A 27,942-nucleotide genomic window follows, 5' to 3' on the forward strand; every position below is an offset into this window, starting at 1 on the left:
TTTAGGCAGGAGTTTTTCTCAGCCCTAGCTGGAGATGCCAGGACTTGAACCTGGGACCTTTCACATGCAAAGCATGTGCTCTTTCACTGAGCTGTATAGTGACCATGGCTGCTTTCACACATGGGGCTTGTTGAGTCAGTTTTGTGGTTTAAAATGGTAGCATTTCTGTCCCAGTTTCTAAAATTCCCTCCACACTGCAGTATGTGTTGCATGAAGGAACTGTGGCTTCTTCGGCTGATATACCAGCATTTCATGCAAATTTCATGGCTTTCTGCTGCAACAAATGTCTTGTTTTCATTCCTCACTCGTTATATACATGCACACTGTAGTTCCCCAATAATTCACTGCTTGTGTTAGTGTCTGGACACTGGGAAATGGGGTTTGCTGCTTAGTTCAATCCGCTTGTATACAAATAGTCCATCGTTCATTCCCGCCCCACCCTTTTTTTGTTTCCTTTTGCTTTTGCACTTGCTGATGCGATCTGGTATTTTTTTTATTTGTGAAAAAAATTACATAATTGTAATGAAAATGCTTATGAAAATGATTACAGTGTTCCATGTATTTTTTACATAATTAGGCAGATAATTGTCTTTGAGTCTGTCTCTTGCCTTTGTGTCTGTCTTTTGCCTTGGGCTAACTGATGTGCTGCTTAATGATTCCCCCCCCCCATTTCACTATTCGCTAGTCTTGTTTTCCAGTACTTTTGATTTTTACTGTGGAAAGTCAACCACCACTGGAATGGTAGCTTATAGGATTCCTGAATTGGCAGCAGCGCAGCCTAGAGGATTCCTTCTAATGATGACAGAGTGGGCACATGCACACTTATGCCATATAGCAATGAGATGGGCAATGCCAATGGCAGACAGATGCACATGCACCATGTGCTTCAGTACAAATAAACAGTCATCCCCCCTCTGGCAGCAGCACTCAGGAGCTTATATACATATAACTTAGAAGAGAAAGCTGAAGCCAAACAAATTTGCCTGCTGAGTAGTAGCTCCTATAGCATTCAAAAAGTCGTGTCCGCTGCATTAACAACACAAATAGAAAATTGGAGGGAGGTTAATGGATGTTAATGGCGATTGTAATCACCTGGATAGCCACTAAGAATGCATCAATTTAGAGAAAATACAATTATGAACGTAATTATGTAAAATTATGGAAACAATTTTTAAAAAACCCTGTGCCAATGACAGCTGCCGCCCACCACAAGAAATCAGTGCCAGTCCGAAAAGACAGTGGATTGTCAGATTGAGTCAAAATCCAGTATTAAGTCTGAATTCTGCGGATTTCTCCCCCATACCTACTGGACACTGGATGTGTGGGAAAAGGAGGAAGGGGAAGCTGCTATCCATGCCTACGCCAGAATACGAGCACAATTTTTGTCAGGCAAAACCAAAAAATTGATGCATCCCTAAAGCGCAGGAATGCATTGCATGTTGAAATGCCTGTCATGTGAGTGGTTGCAGCTAGTGCAAAGCTCCCACAATTTTATGGGTTTCCAAGTCTGCAAACAGATTGTTTCTGCAATCATTTATCACAGATATTAGCCCTAAACTTCCACTATATTCCAGAATTTCTGGAACTAGCTTTTACATTATGTGAAAGATCAAATAAAATGTGTGAATTAAGAAATTGTCAGAATAACGGGATTAAGTGCAGTGTGAAAGCAGCCCACGTATCCTTCTTTTCAGAGGACTGTCCTCTATTTTGAAGCTGTCTTTATGAAAAAGACTGATTTGCTCAAACAAAATGACTCTGTTGCAGTGAACTGTGGGGAAACATCTTGCCTGGATTAAGGCTTAAAGCTCAGTACTGGGAAACAGCAAATTCTCACAACTGAGTTAATCCTGTGGTTTCCAGCAACTGGTATCCAGAAGCATGCTGCCTCTGACCATGGAGGCAGAGCATAGCCATCATGGCTATTAGCCTTGTATAGCTTTATCCTCCATGTATTTCTTTAATCCTCTTTTAAAGCCATCCCCAGCAAGTTACACCTGGTCAGCAGATGGAGCAGGCACACAAATCATCTGGCCTCTTCCCTACTTTGATGAGATGTATTGTAAATAGCCAAAATGAGATATCCACGAGTAGGGGAGATTGCGGGGGCTGGGGGTAACTTTCATCAGGACCAAAGCAGGGAGGAAAAGAGTTCAACTTTCTCTCCCAACACCTGCAGTCCCAGGCCTAATTGCCTAATATGGCTGCTATTAAATGTCCCTCCCCATACCCTGCAGTCCCAAGCCTAATTGAAGTCTGAGCTTATGGCTGTTAGTTAAAAAAAAAGCACATTAATGCAAAAGCATGCATTTAAATCACTATTTGCTTGGCTCTCAGACCCCTATCCAACATGCTACCCTTGAGGTAGACTGTCCTCGGGTCCTGCCTGCAGGCTTCCCATTAGGGTTGCCAGGTTCAGGGCCTGAGAGTGATCCTGTACCTTTAGGAGAAGAGAAAGTCAGCCAAGTGCAGGTGTTCTTGCAACACTGTAATGGGAAAAACCACAAGGTGGAATTCTCCCTTCCCCCTGCACAACTTTTAAAGGTACAGAAGACCTCTTGGTGGCCTCCAACCCTGGCAACCCTACTTCCCATAGGCTTCTGGTTGGCCACTGTGAGAACAGGATGCTGGACTAAATGGGCCATTGTCCTGATCCAGCAGAACTCTTCTTATGTTTGTATGGCTGAATCACCTGCCAACTCCCCTCAAACCAGCCTATATGATCCAGACCAGAATGTGTCCCAGGCATAGAGCAGTCGCTCTGCAGACAGGTGCAAGTTGACAGAGCAAATGCCTTCAGATGCCTATGCAAGTTAGTCCACTTCTCCTACATTTCCTAGGATTTCAGAGATACAGGTCACATTTTACAAGGCTGTTGGGTAAAGTTATTATTGGGGCTGCAGAGCTCCTGATAATAGACCCTGGCTTATGGGGCTGTTTTATAAATTAATAACATTGTTGACCATTTCCTCTCTTAATCCTTTGCGGGTTTTATTGGTCTTTTCCCAAACTGGTCTAAGAACTTATCATTACAACCGAAGGATTTGATCTCTTATGTTTTTTTTTTATTATCCTTTGGCTAAGAATTGAGGGCATGGTTTTTATCTGTTGTTTTAACAAGAGTTTTATCTTATATCAGTAGAGAGCAGAGGCCAAGTGTACTAAGGGAATGACAAAATTACATTGCAGGAGCAGAAAGGGAGCAAGAAACCTGATTGAGGCAGAGATTTAAAAGGCAAACTCTTCTGATTGATGTGTAGAGCTTTGTAGGTACAAGTAACAACAGATAGCAACAGGCAGCTTGTAAATGGCATGCCAGAGAAGCCTGTATGAAAGCGAACTACCTTCTGTCGTACTACTTCAAAAACGCAAGTATCATCTGCTATATATTTTTGAAAGTTATTTGTTCGTTATGCATTTGGACACTTCTTAAGATATCATCACCAAATTTTGCATTGTGGTTCCAGAGATCAAGGAGTGATCTTTGGTCTGTGTTTGGATATAATTGGGTGCCATTTTGAGTCAAGATGGCAGAGTGATTCTTTGAAAACTGCACTCTTTAACCATTTATTTCAAAACTGCACTGCTTTGTTTGTTTGTCTGTTTCTTAGAATTTCCAAGCAATGGCAGGTACAAGGCTGCTAGTTAAACATACAAAGAGCTCTGCTGGATCAGCCTAAAGACTCACCTGGTCCACACTCTGTTTCCCGTAGTAGTCACAAGCTGACAAGCAGGACATGAGAGCAATAGCCCTCTGCCAATCTTGTTTCCCAGGAACCAGGGATGGATGGATCAGCCTATTTCCAGTCTACGTCCCCTTTGTGTGTGTTCACTGATAGGTTTGTCCCATTTCCACATTAATCTGCAAATTTTATTTTTAAGAAATGTGCCCACAAATTTGCATTTTTGCAATGTGATGTATGAAGTGGACCTGAATACTGAGCTCCAAGTGTATATTTGAACATAGATGGAACTTCAATAGGACTAGTGCCAGCTCCAGGTTATGTGGAGCTCCTTATTTATTTATTTGTCATTTAATTTATATCCTGCCCTTCTTCCCAGTAGGAGGCCAGGAGGCAAACAAAAGCATTAAAAACACTTTAAAACTTCATAAAAACAAACTTTAAAATATATTAAAATGAAACATCTTTAAAAACATTTTTAAAAGGTTTAAAAACATCTTTTTTTAAAAAAAGGTTGAAAAATATATTAAAAAGCAATTGTGGCACAGACAGACTGCGATAAGGTCTCAACTTAAAAGGCTTGTTGAAAGAGGAAGGTCTTCAATAGGCACCAAAAAGATAACAGAGATGGCACCTGTCTAATATTTAAGGGTAGCGAGTTCCACAGGGTAGGTGCTGCCACACTAAAGGTCCGTTTCCTATGTTGTGCACAACGGACCTCCTGATAAGATGGTATCTGCAGGAGGCCCTTACCTGCAGAGTACAGTAATCGACTGGGTATATAAGGGATAAGATAGTCTGTCAGGTATCCTGGTCCCAAGCTGTATAGGGCTTTGTACACCAAAATTAGAACCTTGAACTTAGCCTGGGTAGCTAATAGGTAGCCAGTGCAATTCTTTCAGCAGCGGAGTGACATGTTGGCAATACCCTGCCCCAGTGAGCGGTCTCGCCACCACATTTTGCACCAGCTGCAGCTTCCAGACCAACCTCATGGGAGCCCCACATAGAGCGCATTACAGTAATCTACCCTGGAGGTTACCAGTGCATGGACAACAGTGGTCAGGCTATCTCGGTCCAGAAATGGTCGCAGCTGTCTTATCAGCCGAAGCTGGTAAAAGGTTCTCCTAGCTACAGAGGTCACTTCTAGTGACAAAGATGGATCCAGGAGCACCCCCGGACTACTGACCTGCTCTTTCAGAGGGAGTACAACCCTATCCAAAGCAGGCAACTGACCAATTATCTGAACTCGGGAACCACCAAACCACAGCGTCTCCATCTTGCTAGGATTCAGACTCAGTTTATTAGTCCTCATACAGCCCACCCCCAAGTCCAGCTACTGGTCCAGGACTTGCATGGCCTCTCCCAATTCAGATGTTACAGAGAAATAGATCAGTGTACTCCTGACACCTCTCTCTTGATGACTGCTCCCAAGGGCTTCATATAGACATTAAACAGCATGGGGGACAAGATGGTACCCTGCCGCACCCCACAGCATAACTGCCAGGGGGCCAAAAGATAATCAGCCAATGCTATTCTCTGAAAATAACCTTGGAGATAGGATCAGAACCACTGTAAAACAGTGCCTCCAATACCTATCCCACCAAGTTGGCCCAGCGGGATACCATGGTCAATAGTATCAAAAGCCACCAAGACATCAAGTAAGAGTAACAGGGTCACACTCCCCCTGTCCTCCTCCCAATAAAAGTCATCCACAAGGGCAACCAAGGCCAATTCAGTCCCATAAGCAGGCCTGAACCCAGACTGGAACAGGCCAAGATAACCTGTTTCATCCAAGAGTACTTGCAATTGCTGCACCATAACCCTCTTAGTCACCCTCCCAAAGAAGGGGGTATTTGTGACAGGTCGGAAATTGTCGCAAACCAATGTGTTCAGGGTGGGCTTTTTCAGGAACATTCTGATCACCGCCTTTTTCATGGCAGCTGGAATCACTCCCTCCCTCAACCATGCATTGACAACACCCTGGATCCACTCAGTCAAGCCCCCTTTGTAACCTTTAATAAGCCAAGAAGAGCAAGGGTCGAGAGGACACATTGCTGGCTGCATCATCACAAGCACCTTGTCTACGTCATCAGGCTGCATCAACTGAAACCCTTCCCAAGAAGTTGCAGCAGATGTTGCACTGGACACCTCACTGGGGACTACAGTAGATGTGAATAGGGCATCAAGACTGCTGTGGAGGTGAGCAACTTTACCCTCAAAGTGCCTTGCAAACAATTCACCGTGGGCCTCCGAAGGATCTAAAACTCCATTTCCTGGAGCTGATGTCAACCGACCCTTGACAATACAGAAAAGCTCCACTGGATGGCTACTTCAAGATGCGATGGAGGCAGAGAGTGGGCCTTCTTCGCCACCCTCACTGCCACACAGTAGGCATGGTTATGAAGTTTTACTCATGCCCGATCAACCTCACAACACGTCTTTTGCCACTCTAGCCGTCGTCCAGCCTGTTTCATTGCCTTTAGCTCACTGGTGTACAAAGGTGCAAACAGGGCTCCAGAATGCCAGAGAGGGAGCTCGGGGGCAACCATGTAAAGGGCCCGACGTGCCTCGCTGTTCCACAGAGTGACAAGGGCTTCAACAGGGTCACCTGCTCTATCTACTGGGAATTCCCCCAGGGCATTCAGGAATCCAGTGGATTAAATTAGTCTCTGGAGATGGACCATCTTAATCTGTCCATCGCCCCTGCAGGGGAGGATTGGGGCCATAAGTCTAACCTTCACCAGGACGTGGTCTGACCATGACAATGGGGTGACATTCACCCTCCCCATCTCCAGACCACCTCTTCCTCCATCTGGAGTAAAAACCAAAGTGTAGATGTGTCCTGCCCTATGCATCGGGCCAGTGACAACTTGAAACAGCTCCATGGTCGTCATAGAGGCCATGAAGTCCCAAACCAGAACACTAGAGGTAGCCTCAGCATGGACATTGAAATCACCCGCAACTATTGTTCTGGGCTCCTCCAATACCATCGTCGAGATAGCCTCTGCCAAGTCAGTCAGAGAAGCTGCCGGGCAACAGGGTGGATGCTACACCAGCAGCAACCCCAGTTTCCTGTCTCCTTGGCCCAACACCAGATGCAGGCCCTCACAGCCAGTTCCAAGACAGAGTGGTTTCCTGGTGACAGAGATGGAAGTTCTGTAGACCACAGCAACTCCTCCTCTTGCCTTGCCCACGCAACTTGTGCTGGTGTTGTGCTGAGTATCCAGGTGGGCAAAGCTGGGTCAGATCTACTCCTCCCAGCTTACCCACTCAGGTCTCAGTAATGCACACCAAATCGGCACCTTCATCCATGATCAAAGCATGGATGTGTGTGGTCTTATTGTGTACCGATCTGGCGTTAAACAACACACACAGGCCAGTGGGCACAGCAGATGAGCAGGGAGGAACCCATCCATGAGAGGAGTGGGAGCAAGGAACAAGGGGTAGATAGATTGTTGTTGGTGGGGATCCCTGAGTAGGATTAGTTTTTACCACTGTCCCTCTTTCCCTTGCTCTTGTCACTACTCACATACACAATGAGGACAAATAAACAGGCAGAGACATCTAGAAGGAAGAGAAGCAGAGCTGGCAGTGGGCCCTCTGCTAGAGCATGGATCTTGGCAAGTGCCCAACAATGCTGACACTTGGTGCCATCTTTGAACAGGTCCATGCCTGGAAGTGGTTAATTCCTAAAGATGTTACCAAAGCATGCCTGAAAGCCACTTCCTTTGAACTGAAAGTGCATCCTGCTAATCCATGGGGGACAACTATTACAATACTGGGTTGCTTGGAAATCTGTCACCAGGAATGTAGTAGCAAATTCAGAAGTGCAGGGTCCCTTCATGATAGTCACACTGCACCCCCTCACACCACAGCCATTTTCCGCTTTCCCTCATCCCCCTTACTCGCCATGTAGTTTCTGAGTCCACAATCCACAACAACAGATGTCCCTAGGAGCCAATTAGCATGAAAGGTGAGGCTGTGAATCAGCTACCAAGAAGAGTCTTCTCCATGGCTGGAGTTAGACTTTCAAAAAGCTTTTGACAAGGTACCTCACCAAAGACTTCTGAGGAAGCTTAGCAGTCATGGAATAAGAGGAGAGGTCCTCTTGTGGATAAGGAATTGGTTAAGAAGCAGAAAGCAGAGAGTAGGAATCAACAGACAGTTCTCCCAATGGAGGGCTGTAGAAAGTGGAGTCCCTCAAGGATCGGTATTGGGACCTGTACTTTTCAACTTGTTCATTAATGACCTAGAATTAGGAGTGAGCAGTGAAGTGGCCAAGTTTGCTGACGACACTAAATTGTTCAGGGTTATTAAAACAAAAAGGGATTGCGAAGAGCTCCAAAAAGACCTCTCCAAACTGAGTGAATGGGCGGAAAAATGGCAAATGCAATTCAATATAAACAAGTGTAAAATTATGCATATTGGAGCAAAAAATCTTAATTTCACATATACGCTCATGGGGTCTGAACTGGCGGTGACCGACCAGGAGAGAGACCTCGGGGTTGTAGTGGACAGCACGATGAAACTGTCGACCCAGTGTGCGGCAGCTGTGAAAAAGGCAAATTCCATGCTAGCGATAATTAGGAAAGGTATTGAAAATAAAACAGCCAATATCATAATGCCGTTGTATAAATCTATGGTGCGGCCGCATTTGGAATACTGTGTACAGTTCTGGTCGCCTCATCTCAAAAAGGATATTATAGAGTTGGAAAAGGTTCAGAAGAGGGCAACCAGAATGATCAAGGGGACGGAGCGACTCCCTTATGAGGAAAGGTTGCAGCATTTGGGGCTTTTTAGTTTAGAGAAAAGGCGGGTCAGAGGAGACATGATAGAAGTGTATAAAATTATGCATGGCATTGAGAAAGTGGATAGAGAAAAGTTCTTCTCCCTCTCTCATAATACTAGAACTCATGGACATTCAAAGAAGCTGAATGTTGGAAGATTCAGGACAGACAAAAGGAAGTACTTCTTTACTCAGCGCATAGTTAAACTATGGAATTTGCTCCCACAAGATGTGGTAATGGCCACCAGCTTGGATGGCTTTAAAAGAAGATTAGACAAGTTCATGGAGGACAGGGCTATCAATGGCTACTAGCCGTGATGGCTGTGCTGTGCCACCCTAGTCAGAGGCAGCATGCTTCTGAAAACCAGTTGCTGGAAGCCTCAGGAGGGGAGAGTGTTCTTGCACTCGGGTCCTGCTTGCGGGCTTCCCCCAGGCACCTGGTTGGCCACTGTGAGAACAGGATGCTGGACTAGATGGGCCACTGGCCTGATCCAGCAGGCTCTTCTTGTGTTCTTGTGTTCTTGTACTTCCTTTCATGCTGATTGTCTCCAATCAGCACAAAAAGACAAGGACTCTTCTAAGTGGCTAACATGCTCCCCATTCATGCTGATTGGCTTGTACATGGGGACCTGGCTGGGACCCTGCTCCCAAAAATGTAAGGTGTCTACAACCCCTTGAAACCCTGGATGACAACACCCCTGTATGTCTACGGATGCCCCCTATCTGTCCCAGGATGAGAGTTGCTCCAATTTGGCTATTTGATTTCCAGTCAAATAAAACCCTCGTAAGTTATTGTTTTCCACACTGCATTTGGTTTCAGTACACTGGAAGTTCAGCAGGGACCATCTCAAAACAGGGTTAGCATTTAATAGCTTTTCATGAGGAACGGGAGAGGGCGGTATAAAGGAGATACATTGAGCTCCCAATCCTTCCAGCAATCCATTTTGAAAGATATCTTCAGCTTCCCATTTTTCATCCTTTTGTTTTTGTTGAAAGTTTCCTCCTAGTGCCTGGGGCCATCCACGTTCTTTTCGTTCCAGCCCTCCTCTCCAATAATTAAGCAACTGTGATTGGTGTCTGGGTAAAGGCGGCTTTTGTCTGAAAGTTTTGGATGGAGAGAAATGAAATGGAGCCTTTAAGCATCCCAACATCCTGCTGCTCCATTTCTGCAATGCCTCGACAGATAGCAGCAGGATGCTAAATGCTATGCTTCAGTAGCAGAAGGCTCTACCCTAAGCAATTTGTATGAACCCAATTAGAACTATTCTCCCCAACTACGCTAGTTCCTTTTAATAAGGGGTGAGAAGCTTCTTTCATAAAAAAATTAGCCACGGCACCATACTCCTGCCTTGCAGTCTCTCCACATGCCCGTTTAAATTGGAAAGCAAGCTCTTTAGCTTGGAGGAGAAGTCCCAGAGCAGGCACGTTTCTTTATGGATACAAGCAAATTTGGTTTGCTTAACTGAAGCACAACATGACAACATGCTTTAAAAAAAAAATGAACTAACAGACCTATACTCCAAAAGGTCTTGCCACACCATTCAGACACACCATTCAGACACTGATGACCATGACTTGGAGCATCGGTTTGAACAAGCAAAGCTCGTCTCATCACCGCCATCACCACCTTAGGGCAGGGATGGGAAGCCTTTTTCCACCCAAGGGCCACATTTCCTCATGGGCAGCCTTTGGGGGCCATATGGCTTTGGTGGATGGGCCCATGGGTAAATGTGAGAGGACAAATTGATGTGACTCTGACCTGTATAGAGTAGATTACATTCTAGCCACACACTGGTAAGAGGTTTACACTCACACATGCACACAAGGAAGAGGCGTTATCACACAAAAAGACATTTCAAACAGCACTTGAGGTAGACATGGGACAGGACCAGTGTGGCCTGGAGAGAGTCCCAAGAGCCAGATGTTGGGGCCTGGGGAGCTGCAATCAGCCCCACCTCTCCCTATGGGACCCCTTCCTCCATCTATGGTGGAGGCGTGACTACAGAAAGGGCTTTATCTGGGGTCACCCCTAAATTGTGGGGCTCTATGACCCAGGAGACTCAGCTGGACCCTCATTAATGGTATTTTGTATTGCAAAACCATTCCCATTTAGGCATGCATTTGTTTGATCAGAGAGACATTTTTGCCCAATGGTTTTGTTTTAATCCGTTGCAATGGTCTCTATTGTTCTGTATTGTATTGGGAGGCGGGTGTTATATTTGATAGCTGCTGTGGGTGGTGCATTGGCGCCAGAAGGATAGAATATAATTTTTGTATATCAATATTAAATAAATAACAGTGATCTCAAGTTTCTGAGTTGCAGTCCTTATATATCCAAAATGGCACCATCCACACTGAAGTGGGAGGTACCAGCAGCCTTAGGGGAACCTCAATTTTAGGGATGCACACAGGCCTCACAATTGCCTTATTTGTGTATCTGTGTGTGTGTGTTTTAAAAAAATTCTGATTGGTTTCTGAATAACTCTGTGCTCTGTCTGCTTTAGCTCCTGAGTCACTCTGTGAAATGAAATTGTTTCCCCATTTACTATAAAAGGGAATCTAAAAATGGCTATACCTTTTCGCTTTTTGGACAAAGTGGATGGAATTTGCAGGCACTGGAGCCCCTCCAGAATGGATTAAGCTTCCCAAATTGCAGACAAATAGGTACTAGGACTTTTGTTGGAGAAGTGAAAGGGATTCATTTTCCTCCATAATCCCTCATGGGGGTGGAGTGAGAGTTTGTCTCTTGCACTTTCTTACCTTCAAAAAATCAAAAGGTGACCACATAGTGTGTATTCTTGCTTGTGCCATTTTTTAAAACTTTGCAGCTTCACACTAGCTTTTGTTTTGGGTGGTTGTCTGTGTTTTTACAAGCTCTACCCAGGCCACACCTCCTTCCCAGATCACAACTGTCCCTGGCCCTCCTTGATTGTTTTTCCTGTTGGAATGTATCATTAAACTCTGATAAAGGCTCTTGGTTGCCAGGATGGAGGATAGAGTGGGATCTTTGTGCATAAAAACTAGCCTACTGTACAAAGGCAAAATCAGATTCATTGCTGTTCCCAGTTCTGCCTCTGACCATGCCTCTTTTTGCCTCTGACCCCATCTGCCGCTGTCATGTGGCCCCCAGAAGGTTGCAGAGAAGGGAATGTGACCTTCAAGCTGAAAAAAAGTATCCCTTCCCTGCTCTACCTTATGCTGTCCATTTTTGTGCATTAAAAATGTCAACCTCCACATATCACCTACAGTCTGAAGTGGTACAGTCCATACTAGTGTCTCAGAATGCCACTTTACTATTGTATTCTGTTGCAAGTATAGACCAGGTGGGTGGTCACAATCCTATGTACACTTTCTTTCCAGAAGTCTTATTGAATAAAGTGAGATTTCCTTCTGAATTAAGGTGGATAGGACTGGGCTGCATGGATGCAACCTGGAACAAGCTTAAGCTCTGTACATCACAATTACCTCAACGGATTTGCTGCTAAACCGAACCCACTGAAATGAATGGGCATGAATAACTTATGTTTATTAACTGCAATGGGTCTACTCTGGATATAGGTGGAGATGGGTCTACAGCTGGATATAGGGATGGAAAGATCTATCAGTTTTGGTTTTTCAATCTTAAATTCAGTCCTCCACATTTCTGCAGCAATTTACATATACATTAAAAATTTTCATTTAGTGCAAATGACTCCTAATAAACACATTTTGTATGCAGTTTTGACTAATGTTTTGCAAGCAATTTCTCCTAATACAATGTATTTTGTATGTTATTTTCACTAATATGTTCATTTTTATGCACCCTTCCCCCTAATATATGCGCTTTTAAAGCATTGCTTGGTTAAATAACTGCATCACAAAATTTGGATAAGTGCAAATTTAAAATGATGGCTAGGTTTTGGTTCTCATATTGTTTCAGAAAGTGTGGTTTGACACATTTGGCTTTCAGTGCAAACTAAATCAAATTTCTCTCACATCCCTAGCTGTACATGGATTGGTTCTCCATGCAATCAGGAACCCCAATCAAGCAGGTTTCCCAATATGCAAATGTGTTCCTCTTTATAGATTTACCAAAGATGTTAGCAGGTTTTGTGATGTTGGGGATGTGGCCAACAAGAACCCCCCCCCCCGGACCTCCTTGTGTTTAGTACGTGCATGGAGCTGACCTTCTGAAAAATAATAATAATAATAATAAAATTTTATTTCTGGGTCGCCTATCTGGCCAGGTCAGCGGCCACTCTAGGCGACATACAATTTAAAATTAAATACAGCAATAAATACAACATAAAAACCAAACTTCAATCTAAAATTAATCTAAAAACATCCACAGCTGTAGCAAGATAGAATTAATCTACTCCCAGGATCTTGTAGACCTGCCTGAAAAGCCAGGTCTTCAAGGCTCGATGAAAACTAGGCAGGGAGGGGGCATGGCGGAGATCATAGGGCAAAGAATTCCAGAGGGTGGGGGCCACAATCAAGAAAGCCCTCTCTCTGGTCCGCACCAGCCTAGCTGTTTTTACTGGTGGGACCGAGAGAAGATCTTGAGTGGCCGATCTCATTAGGCGGCATATTTGGTGATGTTGGAGGCGCTCCTTTAGATAAACTGGGCCGAAACCGTATAGGGCTTTAAAGGTTAGTACCAACACCTTGAATTGGGCCCGGTAAACAACTGGTAACCAGTGTAGATCTTCTAACACTGGAGTGATATGATCACGGCGCGGCTGTTCTTCACCTCATGTGCTGTTTTGTCTCCCATCCATGCAGTTTAGAAAGATCTACAGCCAGAAAAGTGGACCCCGAAGCCTCCCCTTAGCCAGCGCGCACCTGTTTGAAGACCCTTAGGAGGGCAATGCAGCGGGCATTGGATCCATTGACGATGCCTTGAGAATACTTTAATATATCTAATAGTGGACTTTTGCACCTTTGCTGTGAATCTTCCCCTACCCCAAACCGAAATTTCTTCCTTCCCTTTTTTTTAAAAAATGAAGCTAGTAAGCAGGACTCTGATAAGTTTGCCACATGGTTAGAAGGAGAGGCTACTTCTAGGCCTTGCAGTTTGTAGGGGATTAACTCTCTGAATTTGATCTCCCTCAAACCACACATCCCACGAAGAGGGCAATTCTCATTACAATCACAGCTAGTTCACATGGACTAATAGGATTGGCACAGGGCGGGGGCAGATATCATCAAACCACAATGGGAGCTCATAAGCCTCATAGTTAGTTCTTCTGTTCTGGATTTGGGCTTTCTGCTACCTTTGCTCTTAGGAGCATGTTGAGTCAACCAAACATGAGAAGCAAAGGTACCATTTGGAGCAGGAGGTACAGCTTGCAGCCAGCTTTGTTCCCATAATCCTTAAAGGAGCAAGCAAAATCTCCATGTTTGGAGCTGGCAAAAGCCTAAATTCTGACAGTGTGCTAAAGTTGCTTTTTGTTCTGGAGAAATGGGACTTTTGCAAGAGGTCTGAGGATCCCATTTAGGAAAAGGAACCACCCCCTTAAATCACTTAAGCTCTTTCTGCATGACTTCCCTGCAGCTTTTCAAAAATGCATTTGAACATCCCAAGCTTTTGCATATGAAAACATTTCAAGAAAGAAATGTAGTCTTATTTCCCCAGGGAGCCTGGAGCCAAATTTGTAAATCTGGCATTACATTTAACATTTTCTAGCCTTATATCTTCCTCCCACATTCTTTGTTAGACTGTAATTTTGAGTGCTGTTGTTTGCTATGGGATTTCCTACACTGAGGTCCCAAAGGCACTTACAAATATTCGGAGCTGCAATCAGAGAAAATTTCACCTTGTGGGGGTGAAGGCTAACATAGACTTGCCACTTTTTTTCTCCCCCCCCAAAAAAATCTCTCTCTGTTTCTCAAATATAAACAGAATTACTGATTAAGTTTAATTAAAAAATGCACCATCTCACTTTCTTACAGGCAAGTTCTTGATTAGCTGCGTATAACTATTTCAGCAGCAATTTCATTTGGATCTGAAATCAAAGCCAGTCCACTCATACTCTGTTGGCCCACTGCTGACCTTGGGTTATTTTGTTCTTTTAATTTTATGAGTTCCAGCTTTGAAAAAATTGCTCTCAGCTGGATTGGCACTCAAAAACACTCTGCATTGTTGTTTTCTGTATGCAACACACATATCAAAAAACAATTTGTCAGGACAAATGTAGGAGGCAGCAAGACCTAGTTTACCATACTATCAACAATGCTGTGTTAGAGACATCTGCAGTGGGGCATCCTAGATGGCTAACTTCTGCATTCTCAAGGGCTGATCTGTCCTCCAGAGAGTGGTCACCTCCAGACTGCCAGTAGCTTGTGGGACTGATTCAATTGCATACCAGAAATTTAGGTTTGCACAATTAAAGTGGATTAAAGCAGTCTGGTGAAACAAACCACTTTTTATTTTTTATTTTTTTAAAAAGACTGCTATGGTTAGGAAGTGATGCATTAATGTGAGTGAGATAAATGACTGATTGATGGGAAGGTGTTGTAATGTCAATGTTTGGCAGTTTTATTGTGACTTCAATGAGATAGGTGGGATCCAGCAATTGCCCCTTTAATGCCTTAACAGAAGACTATGCAAGGGCCTGAATCTGATAATAATATGTTGTTATATGAAGCATATGCAAAGTGCAGTACGTATAGTCCTTTGAAGCTTGCGCTTATAAACAGTTAATTCTGAGAATGAATGACAGCATAAACTGTCATAGGAGGAGGCTGGGGGGCTTATCTGCACATGGTAGATCAGCTGCCAAACATTCACTGTATATGAGCCTGGCATAGTGGCTTATCTTAATTGGCTACATGAAGGAACCAATAGATGCAAAGACCAAGTGGGGGTGGACAATGCAACAATCAACTTTTGTCAACATAGCTCAACAGTATACAAACAAAAGGAGCCACTTCCTGTAATGAGACTCTGACACATATTTTAAGGTGAGAAAGAAAAAAGTGTGTGATTAATGATCCAGGAGTTCAACCGTTAATAACTACTACAAATGGATCTCTTACCAACTGTAAGTTTGTAATATTTTGCTCTAAGTGTTGCTTTTTTTAATGAATAAACCATGTTAGCTAGCGCATTTGGTGTTAATATCATTGCCTACATGGATCTTTTTGTTTAAAAGAACCATTTGTCCCCTGGGGGTGGCAAAACAGACATATAACCTCCACACAGCAACTCAGAATGAATGCTCATTCAATAACCTCCCTGTAAACAAATCACTATGAATGTTCAATAAAGAGCGGACATTGTATAACCTTCACATAAGCTTTATGCAAGCAAATCAGGATGAATGTTCAATTAAAGTTCATCTGGAGGAGCCGAATAAGTCTGAGGTTCAGAACAATTTAACCGTCCATGTGGGCAAGCTGTCATGTAGCCCTCCAGATATTGTTGGACAACTACTCCCATCAGCCCGAGCTAGCATAGCCAATAGCAGAGATGATGGGAGTTCCAAATCCAACAATATCTGGAGGGCCACAGACTAGTCAGCTTGATCTGTAATAAATTTAGGAACACTAGGTTGTACAAGCTTCATAAGAACAGAGCACATGTGTTTGTAAAATGTATATCCTGCCTTACTATTAGTATGCTCAAGTCAGGAAATAAAATCCCTGACCAGCATTCTGGGTGGACCCCCTACTTATAAGTGGGGAATGAACCAGAGTGGAAAGATATTCCTTCAACTCCACTTCCCAGGCCCACCGTTGTGGTCCTATGGACAGGTAATTAGTCAGGGGGCACATACAGTATGCCAAGGCTCAGTCTAGAGATGAGATGGTGCCACCCAGCCATGCCAATGTACCCAGCCAGCCTCTCAGCAGCTCTACCCTGTGCCAATCACAAATGGAATCCCCTGCCAAGCCAAAGAACTGACTTTGCATTATTATACTCATGCCAGCTAATTAAATCAGAGTTGTATATAAAAAAAGATACTATAGCACTATAAACGGAAAATGGAGGATAGGCCATTTTGGTGCTGTTGCTGCTGCTGCTGGAAACTAATGATGTTGAATGGCTGAGGCAGGCAAATGGATCCTTGGATCCACTCTGTGCCTTTGACAGTGTTCTCTGGGCTGGCAGTACAAATGGCAGATGCGAGCGGTTCTTGGCCCCCCCACTGCTGGCAATTTAGCTTCTTTGTGCCAAGATGGAATTAAACCATCAGCTGAGAAAGAGGCAAAGGAATGAATGTGCTTCACGACAGATCTCCTCAAAACCAGAGCTGGGGTCTCTTGGTGCATGATTTCAGTGCCAACGGTTATTGAAAATGGGTTGGATTGACTTAGTCATACTTAGAGTAGACCCACTGAAATCACTGGGACTTAAATTAGTCATGGCTAATTTCAATGGATCTACTCTAAACATGGCTAGGGGTACAATCCAAACCTCATTTCCACCAGCAGCACTTTCTGGAAGTGGGGCCAGGCTAGCACAGCAATTGGGCCTCAATCAGGCCTGATGCCATCACATGAGAGGAGCTCAGGATCCAACAGATCACAGGCTGGCTCAGCCCTGTGCCCTCCCAACCTCCAGAATGCTCCGTTTGGGGGCCTTCCACTCGCTACCACCAGTAGGCATTCTGCCAATGGCACTCCTGTCCATCCTCACATTCAGCATCTGGCAGGAGACCAGCTTATCTGGCAGAACTGGGTGGAGAAACACCTTTGTTCATTCCAACTCTCCCACATGCGTACACACACAGCTCTGTGTAAAGGGGATTTGGATTGCTTTGTAAGTCAACCCAACATCTTCCATGTACTTCTGGCAGGGACTATCTTCATGATACACATTTGTTAGTAATGCAGTGTGCTCGGGTTACTTTCCATTAAGAAGTCTCCTAGCCACTATAGATCCATTAAAAACTGAACAGACCTTTCTTCTGAAACAACTTGTTTCAATAGGACCACAGCTTTCAGGACTCCTTTAACATGGAGGCGCCAAGAATTTTGCTCATCTCTGATAGTGTCAGCAAGACTTAGTGTGACTGGCACTTACTCCTTGAGGCTACTACAAGAGATTCCTCTAACAAACAATATATCTTGATATGCTACTCAAAGGTCAAAGAGTTTGAGATGGAACTTTCTGGTACATAAAACTTCATTCAATCAATCAATCAGTTTGACCCTTCCTTCTGAGATGATCTTGTTATGACAGTATTCATTATGACAGACATTCATGTTGTTGCCTAACTGGATCTACACTGAAACTGAGCTAGTAAGATTGTTGTCTCAGAAGATTCTCAATTCAGCATTACCACCATCTACCATGTGCAGCCTGCTACTTTCAGAGAGAAGCCCTTAGAGCACCCTCCATATAGGAAAGGCTACAACTACAAGACTTTTTAGTTTAGCAGTTAGGTCACTGGGGGCAGACATAATAGAAATGCATAAAAGTGTACATGGTATGGACAAAGTAATGGTTGAGACTGTGATCTTCCAAGAGCCCCACTCATATGGACCACCTACACGTGAGCAGATGATCATGTATAGACATCACTTTGCTGGCATCTGTTTTCAATGTACAGATGTTAGGGGCAGGGCTGGTGAGATGTGCAATGTTGTGGTCAGGGTCTGTAGACATGGTTCCAACTGAGCCTTCACATGTAGTGCTTGTGAACAGGGCGTAATAAATCAGGCTAACCTACCTCACTGGACTGTTGTTATTTGTTATGGTACGTGAGCTACTTGTAAGACAGTGAGATGCAAATATGATTGATCTTTCAAAAAACATTGAGATAGGCTTGGTAGAAAAAATGGAAATGGACTGCCTTGAAGTCGATCCCAAGTTATGGCGACTCTATGAACAGGGTTTTCATGGTAAGCGTTATTCAGAGGTGGTTTACCATTGCCTTCCTCTGAGGCTGAGAGGCAGTGACTGGCCCAGGGTCACCCAGTGAGCTTCATGGCTGCGTGGGGATTTGAACCCTGGTCTCCCAGGGCATAGTCCAACACCTTAACCACTACGCCACACTGGAACTGTGCATCAATTACAAGATTTGGTTTAGATCTCAATTCAGTAGTTTGTAAAGCAGTCTGATTTGGCTTTACTAATTCAGAGGCTGACCAATTCTGCTTGGAGTTTTTAGTCTGTTTGCCCTTCCCCCTTCACTATTGGGAATTTTTTTAAAGCTATATTTTCTCCTGTTGACAGAAGTAGATAAATTTTGCAGTTATAGTAGCGCCTCCAGAGTGGATAAAGCCTGCTAGATTACAGGCAGATAGGTCTAGGGCCTTTGAGGCTGGACACGTGTAAACAATTTTGGTTTCCCTCCCCCCACCCCCAAAAAAGGAACTATCTATACTTTTTATTTTTGGCTAGAATTGAATGAATTTTTTCCCAAAAAGAGGAATCATCTATACATCAACATCATCATTGTTGTTGTCGTTGTTGTTATAGGGCCAGAACTGGATGACATTTGCAGGCAAGGTATTGATTTTGATTCTGAATTTGAAAATTCACGCTGCAGTTCAAAGGGAGAAGAATCAGAAGCACACTCAGTGCACTCCCAATTCTTCCTTTCCAGGAGCAGCATGATTTCAAGCCATGCCTGCAAAGGAAGATTTTTCGCATTCCTGGCTTGAATGTGCTTCCAGTTCTTTTATAGCCAAAAGTCAGCACTTTTGGAATTTAATCCTGCAGGGCAACAGAAAAGCACCAAATTTTTTAAAAGCACCAACTTTTTGCTACAAAGAAAGAACTGGGAATCCACTTTGGGTGTGCTTCTGATTCTACTCCCTTTATAGAAACATAAAATTGTAGAGTTGCAAGGGCCTATAAGGACATCGAGCAACTCTAGCTCAATACAGGAATCTAAATAAAGGCATACCCAAAAGGTGGCTGTCCAGCAGCCTCTTGAATGCCTCCAGTGTTGGAGTGTTATGCCATGCCTTGAACTTTGAAGCTGCAGCTTGAACTTCCCATGCTTAACATCATATATAGTGTCAGGCCTGCAGAAGATGGGCATGGTTTGCCTAAAACAGCCTGGCAGGCTAACCACTGAGGCCTGGTGGGCCTAATTTGGCAGGACAGAGGTTCCCCAATATTGATTTAAAACTCTTCCTTTTCTTATAGTCATATTCCCTCAGGATGCATCTACTTCTGTTTGTACAGATGAGAAGAAAGGGAAGCGTAGGATCAGGACAACATTCACAGCAGAGCAGCTCCAAGAACTAGAGCGGATCTTCCAAATCACACACTACCCAGATGTCAACATGCGCAACCAGCTGGCAGCAAAGATCAATCTTCCAGAAACCAGGGTCCAGGTAAATTCTGTGTCCTTCTGATGCAGGGTCAGCCCAAGACATTTTGCTTCCTGAAGCAAAACAGCAGATGGTGCCCAACCCCCAGCCATGGTATATAGTGCCCAATGGTGGACAACCTATTTTGGCACCTGAGGCAGAAAATCTCACAAGCACCACTCCCTGGGAGTGAAAATGGAGCACAAATAAAGAGCTAACAATTTGCTGCCTTTTCATAGCCACCTTACTCTGACTAATGGTAAGTCCAGCCCTGCTCTGATATAGGAGAAACCCAGCATTGTGCTACTGGCTGTTGTTACCCATAAGATAGCAAAGGCTGGAAACATGGTAACTGCCGGATTATAGTATATTTTATAGGGTGTTAGATTCCTATTAGCTGTCTCTGGAAAGTAATGGTGGTTCTTGGTTTATGAAAGATTGTGGTGGTAGTTGTTTGCAGTTATGTTAGAGATACAAACCAATAATGATATTTCACAGAAATACTACCCTAGTTGTATTGAAAGGTAACATCAAAATTGATTTCCAGTGTCTTGCATTTGTAATTGCACTCATTCTCTTCAAGTGTGGAGGTTGCATTTAGTTGCAATGCTGTGTGCTTAATAAAAAGTATTCTTCTGACCAGAGTAACCCCAGCATGTTCACTTCCAGGTGGAGATGGAAAATCCCACCCTGACTCACCATCAGAGTGGCTCTTAAAATCAGCGGGTAGTTCATTGTCAAACTAATCTAAAGTTTCCTAGGGAGGTTTTTCACAGCAGCCTCCAGCAAAGCAACAGAGAAACATGTTTCTGTGCAAATTGCACCATAAATTCTTAGATCAGATGAAAAGATACATCTCAGCTTTGCTTAAATGGTCAAATCTAATAAGGGCCATTTCTAGGGTTGCCTGGTGTCCGGTTTTTGCCCAGAGACACTGGATTTTGGGGGTCCTCTCTGGGTAAGTCACCTTAATCTCTGGACTCTCAGCTTTATTATTTTTTTTAAAAAAAATAAGTTTCTAGGTGGTCTGGTTCATGAGATATACGTCAAAACATCTGCTGCTCCCCTGCAACTTCTGTTAAATCAACTTGTAGCAGACTGCTCTAACCCTGCCCTTTCAGGTTTGTAGCCAATACAATAAGTGAAGTCAGGGTTGTGATTTGTTGACCTCCAGTCAGTGCCTAGACCCTATTGCAATGCCAGAAAATGGTTGTTTTTACCTGTTTATCTGAAGATCTCATAAATTAAATATATAGCTTTCAGTTTTTCTCTCTCTTGTGTGCAGGTGTCAAACAAGTTTAAAATTTCCTGGGCTGTTGAAGATGGCAATGTTTTGAAAACCTTCCCAATATGAAGCTTTAATCAAATACACTCTTTTCTGGAAATAAAGCTGCAGTGCTAATCCCATGTACCCGGAGTAAACTCCATTGAATTCAAAAGGAGTTACTTTTGATTAGACGTGGTTAGGATTGTGCTATCAATTAATGGGACTTTTGAGAGAACATAGCAAAGAATTGTGTTTGTGTTGTAAATCTTTCTCTCCCCCTCCAATCCTACTTTTAACACAATTAGGCAGGGTTTACTTAGGTATCACAGTTCATTATGTAGGAAACTAATACTGATATTTTTAAAAATGTTCTGCAATGACTGGTTTGACAATAAACTGTTATATGGGGTGTATGTATTTTTACATCTGCTGTGTGTGTGTGTGTGTGCGTGTGTGTGTGTGTATGTGTGTGTGTGTGTGTGTGTGTAGTCTTTCCAACAACCCTGTGTGGTAGGATTGGTGACTGGAAACCAAGATAGCTCACAATAAGAAATAAATCCTTTTAAAATCCAGTAACCATAAAAACAAGTATAAACAGTTGCAAAACAGCTTAAAGTGGCATGATTCTGAATTTTGAGTTGGGCGAATGAAGTTCCTTATCACTTGAGGTTGCAGTTCTCTGCACGCTTCCCTGTTTAAGTCCCATTGAATACATTGGGACTTGCTTCTGAGTAAACAAACATAGGATTGCACTATAACTATCTTTACAGATTGCGTTAATAATAAACATCTTTGACAGTCATGCTTATATAAATATTTCTGCATACTGTGTCCCAATAAGTATTTGATTTCACACTATGGTTGTAGATTATAATTTCCTTTACATTTTAAGTGTGCCCTTCTTGCTTGGGGTGGTCATGGTTCTCCATTGTTTTCATCCTGGGGGACAGATAGGCTGAGAGATGGTGAGTAGCCCATGGTCACCCAGTACACTTTATAGCTCATTTCCATTTTGAAAAATTAATTAAAACAATTTATATGCAGGCAAAGTTTATTAAGTGGATCCACACAATACATTTAAAGCACATCCAACTCACATTTAAAGCACATGACTTCCCCAAAAGAATCCTGAGAAGTGTAGTTTCCCCCTCACAGTTATAGTTCTCACTATCCTTAACAAACTACAGTTCCCAGGATTCTGTGGTGGGATTCATACGTTTCAAATGGGTGTTGAATGTGCTTAAATGAATGGCATGAACCTGCCTTAAGTATGATATTCATTGATTAGCGAATTGAAAAGAACAATTTTAAAAGATACATTTTTAAACGGGCAGGGTTGAAGGTCAGTGGTAGGGCTTATGCTCTGCATGTAAAAGTCCAAAATTCAATTTCTGGAAAAGCTTATTGACTGTAATCCTGGAGAGCCAATACTAGTCCATGTCATCACTAGTGAGCTAGATGGTATCAAATGGCCTGAGGCAGTATAAGGCAGATTCCTTTGTTCCTAAAAGTGGGAAGAGACTTAAGGGCCACAGTGACTCCCAAATTTATTTATGTATTTTATTTACAACATTTATATACCCCTTTATTGTAAACAATCTCAAAGCGGTTTACAGAAGGAATTAAAACAAGAAAATTATTGGCAAAAACAGGTATTTAAAAACTCAAAATAATAAAACCAACAATGAGTTAAAAACAGATTAAAAACACAATAGATTCTACATGCCTGGATCGGCTTAGCTAAACAAAAATGATTTTTGCAGGTGCTGAAAAGAGTACAATGAAGGCATCTGCCTAATGTCAATAGGCAAGGAGTTCCAAAGTGCTGCCACACTAAAGGACTGATTTCTTAAAAGAGCAGAACAAGTACTATGGCAGAGCTTGGAAAAGTTACTTTTTTGAACTACAACTCCCATCAGCCCAATCCAGTGCCCATGCTGGCTGGGGCTGATGGGAGTTGTAGTTCAAAAAAGTAACTTTTCCAAGCTCTGATATGTGGCACCCATAACATGGAAAGCACACCTTGAACTTGGCCTGGTAGCAAATCAGCAACCAGTGCAGATTTCTGAGCAGAGGTATTATGTGCTGATAGGGTCTCACTCATGTCAGCAATCGTGCCACAACATTCTGCATTAACTGCAGCCCTCGGGTCAGGTTGCGCTGCATAGGGATTTCTGTGACCTTCACTGACTGGCAGCCACAATTTTTTAGTTTTGGTTTTTGGTTGTGAATCCTGACTGGTTATGGGTTACTGAGTTTTCTGCCTTACTCATAGGAATCTTGTGGTTGGTATGGTATTGCATTTAAGAAATCACCACTGTCTTTTGTTTTTCTTTTGTATTTGCATTTTATTTATCTTTAACCTCACTCGCTTACATCTATAGAAGCAACAGCAGTGGTTCCATGCACTCAGCTTAACCCCCTTAAACCCACTGATGATGCGCCTTGTTTGTTGCATGATGGTTTGTTTCTTGCCCAATAGTGGTAAAAGAGAATTCACATATTTGGAAGTGTGGCTGCAATTGTTGTTCCCAAGCTGCTGCCTGTGAAGGTAGACCAAACCATGTCAGTTTTCTCTCTGTCAATTGTTACTCACTGGAATTGGGTTGGCTGTCAGTTTATAGCAGCCCACAGGGCAGACAGAAAAGGGTAGACAATCTTCTTACTCTTACTCATTTCTCAGACCTCTTTCTGAAGTGAAGTGTCAAATCTGTAAAGATGTTTGGAGCAGCCATGTTAAAAGTTAGGGGCATGGCATTCCAGGCAGGGGCTTGCCAACCCTGCTTAGATATAGATATCTTTGCAAAAGATCCCTAGTCAAGCTTTACCAACAGCACAATCCAAACTATATCTACTTAGAAGTCCTGTTGAGTTCTATGGGGCTTAGTCCCTTAGTAAGTGTGTTTAGAATTGCAGCCTTCAGGGGCATCCACCTTTACTCCTGAGTGCTCCCATCTAACATCTCCACAACACTAGGCTCCTTTCTTCCTACAATGGCCTTCTCGTGACTGGCCTGGCCTGAGGGCACTTAAACCCTTCTTGCCAGAAGCAAGTAGGCTAGATTAAATGTTTCCCACCCAGGCTCCATCTTTTAGCTAAGATTTCTCTCTTAATTTCCAATCAGAGAAATGTTTTTGTTTTAATTGTATGCTCCAAGCAACTGTGGGTGATGCTTAACGTATCGTGCTTAATGACATCACTAGGGCCTGCCCTGTGACATCACTAGGGTCCACCGCATGACATCATTAGGGCCCGCCCCTGAAATCTCAGGGTCTGACCTGGCAACCCTAGCCATTTCACAGGCAAGGTTTTTCGTACATAGGCATACAACAGTGTAAGAAATAATGGGCAGGCATCCAATGGGAAGATTCACTGGCAATAAGTATACACTCATTTTCATCGCATTGCCAATCAAAGCTGGAAACCGTAGATTGGGAGGAGTGCTCTTGTACTCAAGTCCTGCTTGTGGGCTTCCCATGGGCATCTGATTGACTACTGTGAGAACAGGATGCTGGACTAGATGGGCCACTGGCCTGATTCAGCAGGCTCTCCTTATGTTCTTAAGGATTATCAGGAATAAATACTCAGCAAATTAATGTGAGTTAATCCCAGTTAATCTGCAGTGTTGAATTTTCATAAAATTTCATAAAATGTCAAAATTGTGAAATTTTCATGATCTGAAAGTTGGATTTTGAAATTGTGACCTCAAAATTCACCATTCAAATTTAGAATCAAAATTTGAAATCAGCACTTAAAAGTACACGTAGGAGACAATTTACTATTGCTGGCCAATTTTTCCCACAGAATGAGAGAGATACTTTCATACAAGATTCAGGGCAACCTATCACTTAGTATAGGGGAGTTTGCTACATCAGTCCACAAAACTAAGTTAAACAGCTTGAAAACAACATTATGTTTACTATTTGGGTTTCTTGTCAATACTTCTAGCAGTCCCCATCATTTGCAATCCCACAAGGGTTCACATTTTAATCCATTTTGTTCTTTTATTTTACCAGAAATAATAGTCACTCGAGGATGTAAATATTTCTCATAATATATTTTTGTTCAATTTAATACTTCATTTCCTGTCTTCCTCTGCACATAGATCTGGTTCCAGAACCAGCGGGCAAAGTGGAGGAAACATGAAAGATTTGGCAATTTTGGTGGCCTTCAGCATCTAACTGAGATTGATTTTATCCCAGCCCCAAAGGCAGACATAACAGTGAGTATCACTGGCCAGCTGTAAAGGCAAAAGCAATCTTGATAAACTGAAACTTTTTGTATGTATAAGTTGTATTAATTAAAAACAAATACCTTGAAAAAGCAGGCAATAAACAGTCTGAAATGTTTCTAATTAATAGTTTTATTTATTCATTAATTTATTTTCCCCCTTCCTCCCATTAAGAGCCCAGTTTCAGACGATGCACTACTTCCCTTAGTGTTGCTGTGTATAAACTTTCCTGGTTGTTTTGTTTTGTTTTTGTAAAATGGGTCTTAAACAAAGACTAAAGTCTCATAACCTCAATACTCATTATCCATTCTGGCCTGATGCTGACGTAACAGTGTCTTCCTGCAAATCTCAGGAACACGCATCCTTCCCTTCACCCTTCATCCTTATCCCTTTGGAGCTCACCAAAGTTTAACATTTGGAACATAGGAAGCTGCCTTATACTGAGTGAGACCATTGGTCCATCTAGCTCAGTATTGTCTACACTGACTGGCAGTGGCTCTCTGGGGTTTCAGACAGGGTTCTTCCCCAGCCCTACCTGGAGATGCCAGAGATTGAACCTGGAACCTTCTGCATACAAAGCAGATGCTCTACCACTGAGCTGCAGGCCTTCTCTCGCTATCAGATGTGCACTAATACAAACCATGGTAAATGCAAGCCAGAAACTGAAACAATAGTCTGAACTGTGTTTGGAAAGCATTGTTAGGAGGACCTCAGCGGTCTTGAAATGTCATCTCTGTACAGCTGTTTTCTCTTTTCTCTTTGTACCCTGGTTTTACATATTTTGCAAAAAGCTGGAACTAACTGACAGCACAATCCTATACTTCTCCACTCAGAGAAGTCCCTATGGAGTCCCTGTGGAGGACTGCAGCCTGAAAGAGTTATTTGGTTGGCAAACAAGATTTCTGTCTGCTCCTCCACCTCCACAAACCCTTGCAATCGCCGGAACAAAATGATTTCTTTTTTCCCTTACTGATTGCCTGTCACTATATTTTAAGGACTCTATTTAGAGGTACTTGCTGAAACTTTGTTGCTTTTTTATTGCTAAACACTGAAGGGAATTGATAAGGCAAGTCCTGTTCTGCTCATAAATTGCACCCAGCTAAAAGCCTGCATTAGCGATTCTAAGATTCTCTCTGTCTCTTTCTATCAGGGTCCCTGCCTGATGCCATGCAGCCTTTATGGTGTAGATTCCCCCACATGGCACTACTCACCAATCCAGGGACATTCCACATCTGCCTGGCTAGCAGACGCAATGCCCTGTGTCCCACTGCACACAGATCCGATGGTGTTCTCGAAGGCTTATTTTCTCTTCAACTACCTCCCTCCATACAGCCTCCCGCCTCTGCCCCTGAAGCCAGCATGGAGACATATCTGTGGCAATTTCACATAGAAAAGGATGAAGCAGGAAGACCTCTGAGGCGATACTGTGGATTTTCAACATGTATTGTAGCACCATCTTGACCCAGCATGATACAATGGATATAGTATCAGATTTCCATTGGGGAAATCTGCTGGATTCAAATACCCAAGTGGCCACAAAGATGCCTAGGTGGCCTTGAATTGATCGCTATGTCTCATCCACAGAGGAATGAAGAGATGCAAATGTAATTCCAATCACCACTGGAGGGAAATTCTACTTAAAACAAGGCTAAAAAATCTTCCAGTTGACCTTGAAGTATTATGCAACTTGACCTAAATGAGAAGCCATTACACAAGAAGGCCAACACTTCCTCAACTGAAGGATTCCATCAACTCCATAACAGAATAGTACTCTTCCTGAAACAATATCACTCTCTAGGTGTGAGAGTTAATATGCCAAATGGATCTTGCATTGCATTGTCTGCTGGAGAGCTGAGGCTTACACAGCCCTAAAACTGATGGATGACGCTGTCGCAAAAGTAGCCAGAAGTGGTGAGATATTATTGGCCAGAGTGCGGGTAGTGTGGGATCACAATTACTACTTCCTTCTTCAGGAAAAGAGCTCCCATTCCACTGATGAAAATGGCCAATCCAAATAATGACCCCATTAGATACTTTGTCCTGCACATTTTGTGTTCTTGTGTTTAGGGGGAGGGGCATCAAGGAGTCCATGTACGAGAAAGGGGGGAGACCGCCAAATATAGCTTTTGAATAACCTTATTTCTGTGAAGTGAAGGATGAGGATATTGACTTTATTGTATTTTGAACTTGAAATAATGGCTTATATATGAATTTAATAGAAGGGGAGAGAGAGAATAATATTGGATGACTTGTTCTGTGGTATTAAGGAATGTCTTTAAACAATTAAACTCTTTTTAAGAGGAAAGCATTTTTTGTTTTGTTGAAGGTTTTTCAAAGAACAAAATGGTAGAAGCCATCATGGAGGTAGGGCTGTTTTGAACTCACTGCTCAAGAATGCCTTTGTGCTTTTGCAGGAAAACAGGAAACTGCCTTATACCAAATCAGGCACAAACACAAAGGAAATGGTTCCCAAACAGCATACAAACCACAGGACAAGTCAATGGGACCTGTAAACATTACAAGAGGTAATCAATGTAATTGATCGAAATAATATATTACAGCAATAGACACATACATGGAGATCTTCTCAACAACTCTATAATACATTCTGCTCCGGATTTTAGTTCACTCTTTCAAGGATTCCAAAATAGGTTCAGCACCTTGGACAGTTCCTTGAAAGTTTGAAGTAAAACTCAGAGTGTATTCTACTGCTCCACTGACA

The 27,942-nt window shown here is 42.9% G+C and overlaps 1 protein-coding gene across 1 annotated transcript in view; it reads left to right on the plus strand.

Moving 5' to 3' along the window:
* ISX (intestine specific homeobox) overlaps window positions 1-26,610 on the plus strand; it is a 44,038-nt gene extending 17,428 nt beyond the window's left edge. The window contains exons 2-4 of the mRNA XM_061582710.1: window positions 19,556-19,746; window positions 25,095-25,211; window positions 26,371-26,610. Coding sequence (XP_061438694.1) covers window positions 19,556-19,746; window positions 25,095-25,211; window positions 26,371-26,610 — 548 coding nt within the window. The remainder of the gene's footprint in view (window positions 1-19,555; window positions 19,747-25,094; window positions 25,212-26,370) is intronic.
* The last annotated feature ends 1,332 nt before the right edge of the window (window positions 26,611-27,942 follow it).

Source organism: Rhineura floridana, chromosome 8 (assembly GCF_030035675.1).
Source record: "Rhineura floridana isolate rRhiFlo1 chromosome 8, rRhiFlo1.hap2, whole genome shotgun sequence".
NCBI classification, from domain to species: domain Eukaryota; kingdom Metazoa; phylum Chordata; class Lepidosauria; order Squamata; family Rhineuridae; genus Rhineura; species Rhineura floridana.